Source organism: Eutrigla gurnardus, assembly GCF_963514095.1.
Source record: "Eutrigla gurnardus genome assembly, chromosome: 6".
NCBI classification, from domain to species: domain Eukaryota; kingdom Metazoa; phylum Chordata; class Actinopteri; order Perciformes; family Triglidae; genus Eutrigla; species Eutrigla gurnardus.
Genome location: NC_139920.1, coordinates 6,564,285 through 6,582,941, shown reverse-complemented (window position 1 = coordinate 6,582,941; position 18,657 = coordinate 6,564,285). Strand labels below are relative to the sequence as shown.

General features: G+C 42.3%; 3 protein-coding genes across 5 annotated transcripts; all 3 read right to left on the bottom strand.

Annotated features, from left to right (window-relative positions):
* Positions 1-3,525: 3,525 nt before the first annotated feature.
* Positions 3,526-7,604, bottom strand: LOC311014981 (interferon-induced protein with tetratricopeptide repeats 1-like). 2 transcript variants are annotated; one of them, XM_084011962.1, is made up of 2 exons: positions 6,942-7,604; positions 3,526-5,682 (listed from the first exon to the last, which is right to left on the bottom strand). In XM_084011962.1, the coding sequence occupies exons 1-2, from the start codon at positions 6,947-6,949 to the stop codon at positions 4,374-4,376; spliced, it is 1,317 nt and encodes a 438-aa protein (XP_083868088.1). In that variant the 5' UTR covers positions 6,950-7,604; the 3' UTR covers positions 3,526-4,373. The 2 variants fall into 2 exon arrangements, with proteins under 2 accessions (XP_083868088.1, XP_083868089.1); XM_084011963.1 differs by having other exon boundaries at positions 6,966-7,604.
* An 888-nt stretch (positions 7,605-8,492) lies between these two features.
* LOC311014773 (interferon-induced protein with tetratricopeptide repeats 1-like) lies at positions 8,493-13,174 on the bottom strand. 2 transcript variants are annotated; one of them, XM_084011576.1, is made up of 2 exons: positions 12,968-13,174; positions 8,493-11,519 (listed from the first exon to the last, which is right to left on the bottom strand). In XM_084011576.1, the coding sequence occupies exons 1-2, from the start codon at positions 12,973-12,975 to the stop codon at positions 10,211-10,213; spliced, it is 1,317 nt and encodes a 438-aa protein (XP_083867702.1). In that variant the 5' UTR covers positions 12,976-13,174; the 3' UTR covers positions 8,493-10,210. The 2 variants fall into 2 exon arrangements, with proteins under 2 accessions (XP_083867702.1, XP_083867703.1); XM_084011577.1 differs by having other exon boundaries at positions 12,992-13,174.
* Positions 13,175-14,729: 1,555 nt separating this feature from the next.
* LOC311014776 (interferon-induced protein with tetratricopeptide repeats 1-like) lies at positions 14,730-18,099 on the bottom strand. Its single transcript, XM_084011581.1, has 2 exons — positions 17,877-18,099; positions 14,730-16,928 (listed from the first exon to the last, which is right to left on the bottom strand). Exons 1-2 carry the CDS (start codon positions 17,882-17,884, stop codon positions 15,623-15,625), a joined length of 1,314 nt encoding a protein of 437 aa, XP_083867707.1. The 5' UTR covers positions 17,885-18,099; the 3' UTR covers positions 14,730-15,622.
* Between the last annotated feature and the right edge of the window lie 558 nt (positions 18,100-18,657).

The window sequence follows — 18,657 nt, the reverse complement described above, 5'->3', positions numbered from 1 at the left end:
ACCACAGAGTTTATTTGTTTGTCAAATTTTAAATCTTGATCGAAGATCACCCCAAGATTTCTGGCATGGGTATGAAGATTGGGCGCCAGGGGACCTAAGTGATTTATTATACCTATGGAGGAGTTTGGGGGGCCAAAGAAGACCACTTCTGTCTTCCCATCATTTAGTTGGAGATAGTTATTTGCTAACCATAGTTTGACGTCTTGGAGGCAGTCAAGAATGGACTCCAAGGTGGAGTTGTTGCTATGACCAGGTTCGAGCGGGAGATATAACTGTGTATCATCGGCGTAGCAATGATATGCGATATTGTGCTTTTGGAGAATGGAGCCTAAAGGGAGCAGGTATAGGGCGAATAGGATGGGGCCTAGAATGGAACCCTGGGGTACGCCGCATGTGGTTGGAGCAGATGAAGAGTAAAGATTACCGATGTTAACAGAAAAGGATCTGTTAGAAAGGTAGGAGGCAAACCACTGGAGAGCGCTGCCTTGGATACCGACCTGGTGCTCAAGCCGGTTCAGCAAGAGGGAGTGGTCAACAGTGTCGAAAGCAGAATTGAGATCTAAGAGTATTAATAAGGCGGGTTTACCAGAGTCGAGGGAGAGCAGTAGGTCGTTTGTGACTTTTAGCAGTGCTGACTCTGTACTATGCCGTGCCCTGAAACCTGACTGAAATTTGTCCATGATGTTGTTTTTATCTAAGAAGGACAGAAGCTGGGAGTAAACAATTTTTTCAAAGGCCTTGGATAGAAACGGGAGTTTTGAGATTGGTCGAAAATTATTTAGAACGGCAGGATCTAGGTTTGGTTTTTTGATAATTGGCTGAACAACTGCGTGTTTGAAACATGATGGAACAAAACCATTAGCCAGGCTACTATTGAGGAGGAGTGACACTGTGGGACCTAGAGTGTTAAAAGCTTCCCTCAGCAGTTGGGTGGGAACAATGTCTGTGGTACAGGTAGTCGGCCTAGTATGGGAGACAGTGTCGACAATCTGAGAGAGGGACACAGGCTCAAACCTGGTGAGAACAGCAGGGCAAGGCAGGAAGGAGGAAGGGTCAAAAGTTGAAGGTGAGATTGCAGATCGGATGTTCTCAATTTTATTTATGAAGAAATGTAGAAAGTCTTCACAACTAACAGTGGAAGGGGCAGGGCAGGGGCTAGCAGTAGGATTTAGAATAGTGTTAATTGCTTTGAATAATGATTTTGAGGAGTGGGAGTTTCTGGAGATGATGTTGGCAAAGTATGTAGCCCTTGCTGCCTTAACAGCTTGCTGGTATGTGTCAAGACAGCCCCTCATGATGTCATACGAGACTTGTAACCTGTCACTTTTCCACCTTCTTTCGGCTTTCCTACAAGACTGTCTCAATGCGCGGGTGTTGGCATTAAGCCAGGGCTGGGTTTTAGTTTTAGGTTTCCTAGGCTTGAGGGGGGCAACAGAGTCTAGAATAAGAGCACACGTAGAATTGAACTGGGTAAAAGCTCTTCAATATTGATATAATGGGAACAAGCCTGGACACTCTGGAATAAGGATGAGGCTGCAAAGGCCTCAGAAAATTTCCTAGCTAAAGAGGTGTTTATTGTGCGAGAGTATGAGACAGATGACTGAGGTTTGGGAATAGAATGAAGCAGGGTGGAGAATCTAATGCACAGGTGGTCTGAGATCCCCATGTTTTCCACAGTCAGAGAGGGAATATTCAGACCAAGCGTGAACACTAGGTCTAGCGTGTGACCGTGATTATGGGTTGGGCCAGAGACAAACTGTACAAAATTGAGGGAATCCATAATGGCGAGGAATTCAGTGGCTTTACTATTGGATTTAACATCGATGTGAAAGTTAAAATCACCGGAGATCAGAATTTTGTCATAGTTCATCACAATTGAGGTCAGAAACTCAGGAAACTCAGTGAGAAAAGTAGCCTCCGGCCTGGGGGGTCGATACACCACTACAAAGAGGGCTGGGCTTGGGCCATCATATTTAAACATTAGGACCTCAAAACTGGAGTAATTATCAGTGCTAATAAGAGTACACTTGTGGGACTTTCCATAGACAACAGCTAGACCTCCCCCACGGCCGCAAAGCCGAGGGGAGCTATAACAATTATATTGAGGGGGACACATTTCCAGAAGCTGATTGTGTTCACCAGGCTTCAACCAGGTCTCTGTCAGAAACAGGAAGTCTAGCTGGGAGGATGAAATGAAATCATTAAGAATGAAAGTCTTGTTTGAGAGAGACCTTATGTTTAGCAGGGCCAGGTATGCAGAAGAGCATCTCTGAACTTACAACACGTCGAACCTTGAGGTGGATGGGCTACAGCAGCAGAAGACCACACCGGGTGCCACTCCTGTCAGCTAAGAACAGGAAACTGAGGATACAATTTGCAAAGGCTCAACAAAATTGGACAATAGAAGATTGGAAAAACGTTGCCTGGTCTGATGAGTCTCGATTTCTGCTGCGACATTCGGATAGTAGGGTCAGAATTTGGCGTCAACAAAATGATCTTGTATCAATGGTTCAGGCTGGTGGTGGAGGTGTAATGGTGTGGGGGAACTTTTCTTGGCACACTTTGGGCCCATTAGTACCAATTGAGCATCGTGTCAACGCCACAGCCTACCTGAGTATTGTTGCTGACCATGTCCATCCCTTTATGACCACAGTGTACCGATCTTCTGATGGCTACTTCCAGCAGGATAACGTGCCATGTCATAAAGCGTGAATCATCTCAGACTGGTTTCTTGAACATGACAATGAGTTCACTGTACTCAAATGGGCTCCACAGTCACCAGATCTCAATCCAATAGAGCACCTTTGGGATGTGGTGGAACGGGAGATTCGCATCATGGATGTGCAGCCGACAAATCTGCAGCAACTGCGTGATGCTATCATGTCAATATGGACCAAACTCTCTGAGGAATGTTTCCAGTACCTTGTTGAATCTATGCCACGAAGGCTAAGGCAGTTCTGAAGGCAAAAGGGGGTCCAACCCGGTACTAGCAAGGTGTACCTAATAAAGTGGCCGGTGAGTGCATGTTTCACTCACTGACCTGACATTTGTCAGAAATAAATACCCTGATTCATTTGTTGTGTGCTTTTTGAAGTTTGTTTGGTATCCGATGACGAGAAGAACAAACCACACATGATCGATGCTCCTGGGATTTTATTACAAAGAGTAGGGGGTAATGAAGTAATCTTAACTGGGGTTGAATTAGTGGTTCAGCCTTTCATACAATGTTGGATGATGATAAAGAGCCTCTGTTGTCCTTGTTGAAACCTGCCTTTAACAGAAGCAGCTCGGAATATATGTTATTATTCTTTGTGTTGGTCATGAAAAGATCATCACCAACTATGATCTTATGTTACATGTTCTGAGTCGGGAGTTATTGGCTTCTGCACCACCCGACCATTTCTTGGGTCATGCTATACCAAGATGAATTCTTATTCTTGTAAAAAGAAATAAACATCACATTTTACAATATGGAACCATGAATGTTATTATCACCGTGTAACCACAAAAACAAAGCTTAAAGAGTTCTTAATGTACATAAAGCATCTTTATTAGTATTAGTAGGCAATCATGTACATCTGAGACACAGCTTAACATACTTTTATACATACAATCAGGTTAAACTGGCAATAATATTCATGTTAAAGGCTTCAACAGTGGTTTATATTTCACTACTCTGAGGCTTGCAAAGCAAATTTCATATATTGAATTATGTTCTTATATAGACATAAAACACAATCATTAGGGGGAAACATGAACACAAGAATAAAATAAACACCTTGCAAAAGCTGCTGCCTGACACGGATAAGCACTAGACGATGAGAGAGACCTTGCAAATTACAAACATCACCTGATAAAAATCTATTCTTATAAATCATGTGATGCTGAATTATAGTAATCACATCTGAACATGTCCACAGCAGATATTATTTAAAGGACCAGCGTTATTAAAAGATATAATAGAGTATATGACTACAGACAAATGTATGCATATATATACACTGTTGCCCATGAAGTTGGAATATTTTGTTTTCAGACACAATCCTCTGTTTATTCCTATTTAAATGCATCAGTAATCAACTTTGACCAGGTGCAATGATTGCATTATGTCCAAATTACCCAGGTGAAATTAATTCATGCATAACATTTGTTCGGTGCTATAAAAGACAAGACATTTGCAAATTATTCCAACTTTTTAGGCGACCCTGTATGTTTTTTTTAAGCATTTCTCCTCCATAATCTACTGAAGTGTAAAGTCATGATTACTTGTTGAAACCAGTCTGTAAAGGATACAGATCAATTAATATGTACACATTTTTAAGGTAATGCACTACCGTTATCATTTCTACATTTACAACCTGCTGTTACAAACACTAAGGCTCTTGCAGGTTTTCCAGAAACTCCTCTATTTCTCTCCACATTCGGTTCCTGTGTCTATCTTTAATCTTCCCCAGAACATTAATGCTGTTTCCACGAAAGAAGGATTGTTCCGGTATCGCTGCTGCCTTCATGTGATATTGTATCGACCTGTTGGGATCTTGTCGGTCAAAGTTTAAATATTTTGCATAGTAGTTGTAAAGCATCTGTTTGTCTGCAGGTTCAAGCTCACGTTCTAGCAGTTCCTGGTATATCTGCTCAGCTTTAGCCTGGTCGTGATTGGACTTTGCGTATATATTTGCCACATCTATTTCCTTCACAAGTGAAGAATGTGGGTAAAGAGAAATCACCTCTTTAAGGAGGCTGACTGCTCTGTCTATCTCACTTTGCTTTGGGCGACTGTCCCTGAAACAAATGATCTTCCATTTATAGCAGAGTGCAGCACATCTCTTCAGATAACGCTCATCTGGATGGTTTTCCAGAGCCTCCTCTGCCAAATCACTGGCCTCGTCAATAGACATATATTTCCAGTACACCCTTAGTAACGCCTTAATACCACTGTAGCTGCTGACAGGATTTCTCAAAACCTTTCTGGCTAACTCGTGTGCCTCATCTTCAATTCTTTCTCCGTTCTTAGCACATTGCTCAACGTACTTAATGGCGATGTACAAATTCTCTGGATCCCTTTCCTTAGCGATTCTCATTTGCTCCAAGATGTCAGCCTCCACCCCTGTGTTGCTGTGCTTGAAAGCACTGGCTAACACTAGGACATGGCTGGTGTTCCACTCCACCATGTCCGGCTGCATCCTGATGGCTCTCTGGAAGTAATCTCCAGCCATCAACTTTTTCTCTCTGCTGAACTTCATCAGGGTCCAGGCCTTTTCAGCGCAGATCTCCGCATGGAGCTCGTCCTGGGCTGGAGATGGGTATTTACTCATCAGGGCGTTGACCTTTGACAGGTAAGCCTCGCTCTCTGTTTGGTCTCCCAGGCGATGGTGCAGCCAAGCCAGGTTCCCGTAGTTCACCACTAACCACGAGCCATCATCTGCGTTTCTCATCTGGTGGAAGGCCTCTGCAGCCTTGTTGAAGGAACTCTGGGCGTCTTCAGTGAACCCCAGCTTGTACTGAATGAACCCTCGCAGGTTGTAAATGTGACCCAGCCACTTGTTTCCCTCCTCCGTGCCGATGTCCTCCAGCTGGTCCCTGAGACGCAAGAGTTTGGACCTGCCGGGCTCCAGATCCCAGGTGAAGTGGCACTGCAGGGCCTCCAGTTTGGACTCCAGTGTTGTTTGACTCTGAGCAACACTGATGGAAAATATGAAAAAAAAAATTAAACAGTAATTTGTTTTATTGTTTGTTCTTTTTAATTATAGTGTGCACTGTACACCAAGACAAACTCCTCGAATGTGAAAAAGTACTTGGCAATAAACTCCTTTCTCATTCTGAGACACGGCATTGAATGTGTGCAACGGAAATACAGAGGGAAGGATGTTTTTCTATTTGGAAGTTGCTTGTTGTTGTTCCCTCAGCCCTTTGTCCCATCAACTCTATGTTCCCTCAGCCCTTTGTCCCATCAACTCTATGTTCCCTCAACCCTATGTTCCCTCATCCCCAAGTTCCATAAATGTTCCCTCAACCCTATGTTCCTTCATTCCCATGTCCCATCAACTCTATGTTCCCTCAACCCTGTGTTCCCTCATTCCCATGTTCCATAAATGTTCCCTCAACCCTATGTTCCTTCATTCCCATGTTCCATCAACTCTATGTTCCATCAACTCTATGTTCCCTCAACCCTATGTTCCCTCATTCCCATGTTCCATCAATGTTCCCTCATTCCCATGTTCCATCAACTCTATGTTCCATCAACCCTATGTTCCCTCATCCCCATGTTCCATCAACTCTGTTCCCTCAGCCCTTTGTCCCATCAACTCTATGTTCCCTCAACCCTATGTTCCCTCATCCCCAAGTTCCATTATTGTTCCCTCAACCCTATGTTCCCTCATTCCCATGTTCCATCAATGTTCCCTCATTCCCATGTTCCATCAACTCTATGTTCCATCAACTCTATGTTCCCTCAACCCTATGTTCCCTCATTCCCATGTTCCATCAATGTTCCCTTAACCCTATGTTCCCTCATCCCCATGTGTCATCAACTCTATGTTCCCTCAGCCCTATTTTCCCTCAGATTAATAATAACATAACGAACTTGATAAACGTAACCTTAATCCTTACTATAGTACTACTCCTACATTACCTACTAATACCTACATATTACATACACTGCAGGGAAAGGTCATCCGTGTGTTGAGGGAACATAGGGCCTAATTTTGATGGAAGGAAAAATGGAAGGAACATTTCATAGAAATGAGGGGACATAGGGATGAGCCTAAGTCGCTCAGAAAGAAAGAAAGAAAGAAAGAAAGAAAGAAAGAAAGAAAGAAGCAGAAAAATTATCCATAATGTTAACATTTCGAGCCCTGGGACTTAATTATATGACATTTAATAAATCATAATCATAGTAAATATGTTCTCATAGACTACAATATACAGAAGCAGTTACTGACCTCATCATTCAGCTGTTTCCTCACCTCGGTAGTTCTTTAAATATTAAGCTGGCTCGGGTTGCTGTCTTGGGTCTGCAGGTGTATATCGGTGATGTCCAGCTTCTACTTTACTGTAAGTTGTAAGATGTTGTTGACCACGCAGCTTGAAACGAGACTGAAGTTTCACAGATGGGGCGTTAGCAAGTGTTTTGTTCTGGCGTAGTTCGCTTTTACTTTCGTTTTCCATGAATGGAAACCTACAGCCACACTTGAAAAAAACAAAACAAAAGCACAGCGAAAACATGACTCATCAAACGTTGATGGACTATCTTCCCTCACATAAACATTCTTGTGCCTCTTGAGATAGACCGAGCCTACGAAGATGCCACAATCTTCAATCCCTGCACTTTATCCTCAAATAGAAACAATGAAGACACCACTTGCATCATCTTCAACTCATTCATACATTCAGCATGTTGTGTGTGTAAACTTTGAGCAGCGGCCGTCTCTGCATAGTGTCGGTACGAAGAGCTGTGAGGGTGACATCGTAACCTGGAGAGACACCTGCATGGCGCTCTGCTGCCACCTACTGGTGTACCTCTCTGGTTACCGCTTCACATGCCATGGTTTGTTTAAATGAAAAAGTACGTTTGTTCACCTGCCAGATACTGATGAACAGCTCTCTCTCTCTCTCTCTCTCTCTCTCTCTCTCTCTCTCTCTCTCTCTATATATATATATATATATATATATATATATATATATATATATATATCGGTCGGCCTGGGTTCCTTCTGTGTGGAGTTTGCATGTTCTCCCCGTGTAAGCGTGGGTTCTCTCCGGGTTCTCCGGCTTCCTCCCACAGTCCAAAGACATGCAGGATGGGGATAGGTTAATTGGTGACTCTAAATTGCCCGTAGGTGTGAATGTGAGTGTGAATGGTTGTCTGTCTCTACATGTCGGCCCTGCGATAGACTGGCGTCCTGTCCAGGGTGTACCCTGCCTTCGCCCAATGACAGCTGGGATTGGCTCCAGCCCCCCCCCCGTGACCCTGAATACAGGATAAGCGGTAGAAAATGGATGGATGGATGGATATTATATATATATATATATATATATATATATATATATATATATATTTCAGTGTATTTTGCGGTGTGTTTTAACCGTTAACCCATTCAAATATTTTATATTTATATATATATATATGACAAGCCATCAAGTGATTTCAATTTGAGATGTTGGACCACTGACCTGTCTGTAAGATAATACAATGTAAAGCCCTCAGGTTTCTGCAGTGTGTATGTACAGTATCTCATCGCTCACTCCATCTGCAGCCTTCCAGTCTCATTCTGTGGTTCTAAAATCTAATAATACTGTTTTCATATAATTCTGGCCATTATTGATTATTATGGATACATGTAAATGTAGAAAATGTGTTAATGTATGTTTCACACTCTGACCTGACATTTGTCATAAATAAATACCCTGATTCATTTGTCGTGTGCTTTTTGAAGTTTGTTTGGTATCCGATGACGACAAGAACAAACCACACATGATCGATGCTCCTGGAATTTATTACAAAGAGTAGGGGGTAATGAAGTAATCTTAACTGGGGTTGAATTAGTGGTTCAGCCTTTCATACTCGGAATATACTTATTATTCTTTGTGTTGGTCATGAAAAGATCAACACCAACTATGATCTTATGTTACATGTTCTGAGTCGGGAGTTATTGGCTTCTGCACCACCCGACCATTTCTTGGGTCATGCTATACCAAGATGAATTCTTATTCTTGTAAAAAGAAATTAACATCACATTTTACAATATGGAACCATGAATGTTATTATCACCCTGTGTAACCACAAAAACAAAGCTTAAAGAGTTCTTAATGTACATAAAGCATCTTTAATAGTATTAGTAGGCTATCGTGTACATCTGAGACACAGCTTAACATACTTTTATACATACTATCAGGTTAAACTGGCAATAATATTCAGGTTAAAGGCTCCATCAGTGGTTTATATTTCACTACTCTGAGGCTTGCAAAGCAAATTTCATATCATGAATTATGTTCTTATATAGACATAAAACACAATCATTAGGGGGAAACATGAACACAACAGGAATAAAATAAACATCTTACAAAAGCTGCTGCCCGACACGGATAAGCACTAGACAATGAGAGAGACCTTGCAAATTACAAAAATCACCTGATAAAAATCTATTCTCATAAATCATGTGATGCTGAATTATAGTAATCACATCTGAACATGTCCACAGCAGATATTATTTCTGCAACAAGCCCTCCAACTCATACGACCAAATATGTCGTGTGTCACGTCCTCAAATACGACCTCTGGGAGCGTATTGCGGAGATTCTTCCGCAACGATAGTAGTGGTTAAGGTTAGGGTTAGGTCGACGTGTGGAGGGGGTCTCTGCCGATGATTGACAAGGGGCAATCGTCCGCGCACGCGCGGGGGGGGTAGGTTTAGGTCGACGTGTGGAGGGGGTCTCTGCCGATGATTGACAAGGGGCAATCGTCCGCGCACGCGCGGGGGGGGTAGGTTTAGGTCGACGTGTGGGGGGGGTCTCTGCCGATGATTGACGGGGGGCGATCGTCCACGCACGCGCGGGGGGGGGGGGGGGGGGGGGGGGTAGGTTTAGGTCGACGTGTGGGGGAGCTCTCTGCCGATGATTGACGGGGGGCGATCGTCTGAGACACCGGAGTGTCGATATTTACTTGACCGCTAGAGGGCGCGCTATTTTGAAACGTAACATATGGTCGTAATTCGGTGCATGACACACGACCTATGTGGTCGTTTTCTCGAGGAGGACAGTCTGTATTTAAAGGACCAGCATTATTAAAAGATATAATAGAGTATATGACTACGGACAAATGTATGCATGTATATACACTGTTGCCCATGAAGTTGGATTATTTTGTTTTCAGACACAATCCTCTGTTTATTCCTATTTAAATGCATCAGTAATCACCTTTGACCAGGTGCAATGATTGCATTATGTGTCCCAATTACCCAGGTGAAATGAATTCATGCAGAACTTTTGTTTGGTGCTATAAAAGACAAGACATTTGCAAATCATTCCAACTTTTTAGGCGACCCTGTATGTTTTTTTTAAGCATTTCTCTTCCATAATCTACTGAAGTGTAAAGTCATGATTACTTGTTTAAACCAGTCTGTTAAGGATACAGATCAATTAGTATGTACACATTTTTAAGGTAATGCACTACCGTTATCATTTCTACATTTAGAACCTGCTGTTACAAACACTAAGGCTCTTGCAGGTTTTCCAGAAACTCCTCTATTTCTCTCCACATTCGGTTCCTGCGACTATCTTTAATCTGCCTCAGAACATTAATGCTGTTTCCACGATAGAAGGATTGTTCCGGTATCGCTGCTGCCTTCATGTGATATTGTATCGACCTGTTGAAATCTTGTCGGTGAAAGTTTAAATATTTTGCGTAGTAGTTGTAAAGCATCTGTTTGTCTGCAGGTTCAAGCTCACGTTCTAACAGTTCCTGGTATATCTGCTCAGCTTCAGCCTGGTCGTGATTGGACTTTGCGTATATATTTGTCAGATCTATTTCCTTCAGAAGTGAAGAATGTGGGTAAAGAGAAATCACCTCTTTAAGGAGGCTGGCTGCTCTGTCTATCTCACTTTGCTTTGGCCGACTGTCCCTGTCATACATTATCTTCCATTTATAGCAGAGTGCAGCACATCTCTTCAGATAACGCTCATCTGGATGGTTTTCCAGAGCCTCCTCTGCCAAATCAATGGCCTCGTCAATAGACATATAAATACTGTAAACCCAAAGTAACGACTTAATACCACTGTAGCTGCTGACAGGATTTCTCAAAACCTTTCTGGCTAACTCGTGTGCCTCATCTACAATTCTTTCTCCTTTCTTAGCACATTGCACAACGTAGTTAACAGCGATGTACAAGTTCTCTGGATCCTTTTCCTTAGCCATTCTCATTTTCTCCAAGATGTCAGCCTCCAGCAGTGTGTTGCTGTGTCTGAGAACATTCTCCAACCCTATGATGTGGCTGGTGTTCCACTCCACCATGTCCGGCTGCATCCTGATGGCTCTCTGGAAGTAATCTCTAGCCAGCAGCTTTTTCTCTGTGCTGAACTTCATCAGGGTCCAGGCCTTTTCAGCGCAGATCTCCGCATGGAGCTCATCCTGGGCTGGAGATGGGTATTTACTCATCAGGGCGTTGACCTTTGACAGGTAAGCCTCGCTCTCTGTTTGGTCTCCCAGGCGATGGTGCAGCCAAGCCAGGTTCCCGTAGTTCACCACTAACCACGAGCCATCATCTGCATTTCTCATCTGGCGGAAGGCCTCTGCAGCCTTGTTGAAGGAACTCTGGGCGTCTTCAGTGAACCCCAGCTTGTACTGAATGAACCCTCGCAGGTTGTAAATGGGACCCAGCCACTTCTTTCCCTCCTCCGTGCCGATGTCCTCCAGCTGGTCCCTGAGACGCAAGAGTTTGGACCTGCTGGGCTCCAGATCCCAGGTGAAGTGACACTGCAGGGCCTCCAGTTTGGACTCCAGTGTTGTTTCACTCTGAGCAACACTGATGGAAAATATGAAAAAAATATTTAAACAGTACTTTGTTTTATTGTTTGTTCTTTTTAATTATTGTGCACAATGTACATCAAGACAAATTCCTCGAATGTGAAAAAGTACTTGGCAATTTTTCCCTTTCTAATTCTGAGACACGGCATTAAATGTGTGCAACGGAAATACAGAGGGAAGGATGTTTTTCAGCCCTTTGTCCCATCAACTCTATGTTCCCATAACCCTATGTTCCCTAAACTCTATGTCCCCTCAGCCCCATGTTCCATCAACCCTATGTTCCCTCAACCCTATGTTCCCTCAAACCTGTGTTCCCTCAACTCTATGTTCCCTCAACCCTATGTTCCCTCATCCCCATTTTCCATCAACTCTATATTCCCTCAACCCTATGTTCCCTCATCCCCTTTGTAGTGGCACTTTGTTTCGTTCAGTCTTCCGTACCACAATTTGAATTCAGTCTTAGCAACTAGTCATTGAAACGCGAGTGAGACGAGATGATCTTCTTCCAAAATGTTTACTCATAAAGTTCATATATTCACACGTTCACATGGTCAAAAAACTATGTCGCTTCCAACCTCTCTGAATTCAATCTGAGCTGAATAAAGTTCCATCACCTTATATATCACTGACATACTGCTCTCTGATTGGAAGCTTACATTCTGAAAGGTTTTTAATTTTAACACATGACTAGATTATGTATTTTAATCTACACATTCTTTCAAACCATAATGAAATTATTTATTTTAACTGTTGCATTTTTAATCTTTTTAACTAAATTGTTATTACACATGAAATCACGAATTTGGCTCTTACACCCATGTTCCCTCAGCCCCATGTTCCATCAACTCTATGTTCCCTCAACTCTATGTTCCCTCAGCCCTGTGTTCCATAAACTCTATGTTCCCTCAACTCTATGTTCCCTCATCCCCATGTTCCATCAACTCTATGTTCCCTCAACTCTATGTTCCCTCAGCCCTGTGTTCCATAAACTCTATGTTCCCTCAACTCTATGTTCCCTCATCCCCATGTTCCATCAACTCTATGTTCCCTCAGCCCTATGCTCCCTCAGATTAATAATAACATAAAGAACTTGATAAAGCTAGCCCTAATCCTAACTATAGTACTACTCCTACATTACTTAGTAATACCTATGTATTTCATACACTGCAGGGAAGGGCCATCCCTGTGCTGAGGGAACATAGGGCCTAATTTTGATGGAAGGAAAAATGGAAGGAACATTTCATAGAAATGAGGGGACATAGGGATGAGCCTAAGTCGCTCAGAAAGAAAGAAAGAAAGAAAGAAAGAAAGAAAGAAAGAAAGAAATTATCCATGACGTTAACATTTCGAGCCCTGGGACTTAATTATATGACATTTAATCAAGCATAATCATAGTAAATATGTACTCATAGACTACAATGTATATATGCAGAGGCAGTTACTCACCTCATCATTCAGCTGTTTCCTCACCTCTGTAGTTCTTTAAATATTAAGCTGGCTCGGGTTGCTTTCTTGGGTCTGCAGGTGTATATCGGTGATGTCCAGCTTCTACTTTACTGTAAGTTGTAAGATGTTGTTGACCACACAGCTTGAAACGAGACTGAAGTTTCACAGGTTGGGCATTAGCAAGTATTTTGTTCTGTCGTGGTGCGCCTTGACTTGACTTTTCCATAAATGGAAACCTACAGCCACATTTGAAAAAAAAAAAAAAGCCCAGCGAAAACATGACTCATCAAATGTTGCAATACTATCTCACATAAACATTCTTGTGCCTCTTGAGATAGGCCGAGCCTACGAAGATGCCACATTGCCACAATCTCCAACCCATGCACTTTATGTTGTGGTCCTGAATGTTGTTGTGTTATGTTTTGGCTTGTGACTGACATCTCTCTCACTGTCATGCATTGCAGAGTGTGCACCAAGGGGCGGAGCGATCTCCTGGAGCACGGGGCACCTGGCACACCTGCAGCTCGTTCTGCCCAAATTGGCTGGCTTCTTAAGCCACTCTCCCTTTGCCTCCTTTGCCGGATGATTCCTTTGCTTTTCAGCAGCAAGCCTGTGCACCGTGTGTCTCCAGCCGCTCGCCTCGCGGTAACCCTCCAGTGATTGTTTCCTGTATCAGCGAGTTTTGGTGCCTTGTCACTATTTTCAGTTGTACTTTCGTTCTTGAGCCTTTTCCCACATCTATGGTGATTTTTAGTTTGCCTTTTTTCGCCGCTACTTTTCCTTGAGAGATTTGTGTTGTTACTTTGTTTGAGAATTTTCTGTGAAACTGTTCACACACCTTTTGTTAAATAAACGTATTTTTGTTGAACTCTGCAACTGGGTCCTGACTTCCTGGACTGGCCATAACACTTTATCCTCAAATAGAAACAATGAAGACATCACTTGCATCATCTTCAACTCATTCATACATTCAGCATGTTGTGTGTGTAAACTTTGAGCAGCGGCCGTCTCTGCATAGTGTCGGTACGAAGAGCTGTGAGGGTGAGATCGTAACCTGGAGAGACACCTGCATGGCGCTCTGCTGCCACCTACTGGTGTATCTCTCTGGTTACAGCTTCACATGCCATGGTTTGTTTAAATGAAAAAGTACGTTTGTTCACCTGCTCACCTGCCAGATACTGCTGAACAGCTCTCTCTCTCTCTCTCTCTCTCTCTCTCTATATATATATATATATATATACTTTCAGTGTATTTTGCGGTGTGTTTTAACCGTTAACCCATTCAAATATTTCATATTTATATATATATATATGACAAGCCATCAAGTAATTTCTATTTGAGATGTTGGACCACTGACCTGTCTGTAAGATAATACATTGTAAAGCCCTCAGGTTTCTGCAGTGTGTATGTATGTACAGTATCTCATCGCTCACTCCATCTGCAGCCTTCCAGTCTCATTCTGTGGTTCTAAAATCTAATAATACTGTTTTCACATAATTCTGGCCATTATTGATTATTATGGATCCATGTAAATGTAGAAAATGTGTTAATGTATGTTTCACACTCTGACCTGACATTTGTCATAAATAAATACCCTGATTCATTTGTCGTGTACTTTTTGAAGTTTGTTTGGTATCCGTTGACGACAAGAACAAACCACACATGATCGATGCTCCTGGAATTTATTACAAAGAGTAGGGGGTAATGAAGTAATCTTAACTGGGGTTGAATTATTGGTTCAGCCTTTCATACTCGGAATATACTTATTATTCTTTGTGTTGGTCATGAAAAGATCATCACCAACTATGATCTTATGTTACATGTTCTGAGTCGGGAGTTATTGGCTTCTGCACCACCCGACCATTTCTTGGGTCATGAATGTTATTATCACCCTGTGTAACCACAAAAACAAAGCTTAAAGAGTTCTTAATGTACATAAAGCATCTTTAATAGTATTAGTAGGCTATCATGTACATCTGAGACACAGCTTAACATACTTTTATACATACAATCAAACTGGCAATAATTAACAGGTTAAAGGCTCCATCAGTGGTTTATATTTCACTACTCTGAGGCTTGCAAAGCAAATTTCATATCATGAATTATGTTCTTATATAGACATAAAACACAATCATTAGGGGGAAACATGAACACAACAGGAATAAAATAAACATCTTACAAAAGCTGCTGCCCGACACAGCAGATATTATTTAAAGGACCAGCGTTATTAAAAGATATAATAGAGTATATGACTGCAGACAAATGTATGCATGTATATACACTGTTGCCCATGAAGTTGGATTATTTTGTTTTCAGACACAATCCTCTGTTTATTCCTATTTAAATGCATCAGTAATCACCTTTGACCAGGTGCAATGATTGCATTATGTGTCCCAATTACCCAGGTGAAATGAATTAATGCAGAACTTTTGTTTGGTGCTATAAAAGACAAGACATTTGCAAATCATTCCAACTTTTTAGGCGACCCTGTATGTTTTTTTTAAGCATTTCTCCTCCATAATCTACTGAAGTGTAAAGTCATGATTACTTGTTGGAACCAGTCTGTAAAGGATACAGATCAATAAGTATGTACACATTTTTAAGGTAATGCACTACCGTTATCATTTCTGCATTTAGAACCTGCTGTTACAAACACTATGGCTCTTGCAGGTTTTCCAGAAACTCCTCTATTTCTCTCCACATTCGGTTCCTGCGTCTATCTTTAATCTGCCTCAGAACATTAATGCTGTTTCCACGAAAGGATTGTTCCGGTATCGCTGCTGCCTTCATGTGATATTGTATCGACCTGTTGAAATCTTGTCGGTCAAAGTATAAATATTTTGCGTAGTTGTTGTAAAGCATCTGTTTGTCTGCAGGTTCAAGCTCACGTTCTAGCAGTTCCTGGTATATCTGCTCAGCTTCAGCCTGGTCGTGATTGGACTTTGCATATATATTTGCCAGATCTATTTCCTTCAGAAGTGAAGAATGTGGGTAAAGAGAAATCACCTCTTTAAGGAGGCTGACTGCTCTGTCTATCTCACTTTGCTTTGGTGGACTGTTCTTGGAAAAAATGATCTTCCATTTATAGCAGAGTGCAACACACCTCTTCAGATAACGCTCATCTGGATGGTTTTCCAGAGCCTCCTCTGCCAAATCAATGGCCTCATCAATAGACACATATTTTCCGTAAACCCTTAGTAACCCCTGTACACCACTGTAGCTGCTGACAGGATTTCTCAAAACCTTTCTGGCTAACTCATGTGTCTCATCTTCAATTTTTTCTCCTTTCTTAGCACATTGCTCAACGTACTTAACGGCGATGTACAAGTTCTCTTGATCCTTTTCCTTAGCCATTCTCATTTTCTCTAAGATGTCAGCCTCCACCCCTATGTTGCTGTGTGTAAGAGCATTCTCCAACCCTATGACGTGGCTGGTGTTCCACTCCACCATGTCCGGCTGCATCCTGATGGCTCTCTGGAAGTAATCTCCAGCCAGCAGCTTTTTCTCTCTGCTGAACTTCATCAGGGTCCAGGCCTTTTCAGCGCAGATCTCCGCATGGAGCTCGTCCTGGGCTGGAGATGGGTATTTACTCATCAGGGCATTGACCTTTGACAGGTAAGCCTCGCTCTCTGTTTGGTCTCCCAGGCGATGGTGCAGCCAAGCCAGGTTCCCGTAGTTCACCACTAACCACGAGCCATCATCTGCGTTTCTCATCTGGCGGAAGGCCTCTGCAGCCTTGTTGAAGGAACTCTGGGCGTCTTCAGTGAACCCCAGCTTGTACTGAATGAACCCTCGCAGGTTGTAAATAGGACCCAGCCACTTGTTTCCCTCCTCTGTGCCGATGTCCTCCAGCTGATCCCTAAGACGCAAGAGTTTGGACCTGCCAGGCTCCAGATCCCAGGTGAAGTGGCACTGCAGGGCCTCCAGTTTGGACTCCAGTGTTGTTTGACTCTGAGCAACACTGATGGAAAATATGAAAAAAATATTTAAACAGTACTTTGTTTTATTGTTTGTTCTTTTTAATTATTGTGTGCACTGTACATTAAGACAAATTCCTTGAATGTGAAAAAGTACTTGGCAATAAACTCCTTTCGCATTCTGAGACAGAACATTAAATGTGTGCAACGGAAATACGGGGGAAGGATGTTTTTCAGCCCTTTGTCCCATCAACTCTATGTTCCCTCAACCCTATGTTCCCTCATCCCCAAGTTCCATAAATGTTCCCTCAACCCTATGTTCCCTCAGTCCCATGTTCCATAAATGTTCCCTCAACCCTATGTTCCCTCATTCCCATGTTCCATGAACTCTATGTTCCATCAACTCTATGTTCCCTCAACCCTATGTTCCCTCATTCCCATGTTCCATCAACTCTATGTTCCATCAACCCTATGTTCCCTCATTCCCATGTTCCATCAACTCTACGTTCCCTCAACCCTATGTTCCCTCATTCCCATGTTCCATAAATGTTCCCTCAACCCTATGTTCCCTCACCCCCATGTTCCATCAAATCTATGTTCCCTCAGATTAATAATAACATAACGAACTTGATAAACCTAACCTTAGTCCTAACTATAGTACTACTCCTACATTACCTACCAATACCTACGTATTACATACACTGCAGGGAAGGGCCATCCCTGTGCTGAGGGAACATAGGGCCTAATTTTGATGGAAGGAAAAATGGAAGGAACATTTCATAGAAATGAGGGGACATAGGGATGAGCCTAAGTTGCCCAGAAAGAAAGAAAGAAAGAAAGAAAGAAGAAAAAAAGAAAGAAAGACAGAAAGAAAGAAATTATCCATAATGTTAACATTTCGAGCCCTGGGACTTAATTATATGACATTTAATAAATCATAATCATAGTAAATATGTTCTCTTAGACTACAATATACAGAAGCAGTTACTCACCTCATCATTCAGCTGTTTCCTCACCTCGGTAGTTCTTTAAATATTAAGTTGACTCGGGTTGCTTTCTTGGGTCTGCAGGTGTATATCGGTGATGTCCAGCTTCTCCTTTACTGTAAGTTGTAAGATGTTGTTGACCACGCAGCTTGAAACGAGACTGAAGTTTCCCAGATGGGGCGTTAGCAAGTAGTTTTGTTCTGGCGTAGTGCGCTTTGACTTTCGTTTTCCATGAATGGAAACCTACAGCCACACTTGAAAAAAACAAAACAAAGCACAGCGAAAACATGACTCATCAAACGTTGATGGACTATCTTCCCTCACATAAACATTCTTGTGCCTCTTGAGATAGGCCGAGCCTACGAAGATGCCACAATCTTCAATCCCTGCACTTCATCCTCAAATAGAAACAATGAAGACACCACTTGCATCATCTTCAACTCATTCATACATTCAGCATGTTGGGTGTGTAAACTTTGAGCAGCCGCCGTCCCTGCATAGTGTCGGTAAGAAGAGCTGTGACGGTGAGATCGTAACCTGGAGAGACACCTGCATTGCGCTCTGCTTCCACCTACTGGTGTAACTCTCTGGTTACCGCTTCACGTGCCATGGTTTGTTTAAATGAAAAAGTACGTTTGTTCACCTGCTCACCTGCCAGATACTGATGAACAGCTCTCTCTCTCTCTCTCTCTCTCTCTCTCTCTCTCTCTCTCTCTCTCTCTCTCTCTCTCTCTCTCTATATATATATATATATATATATATATATATATATATATATAAATGACAA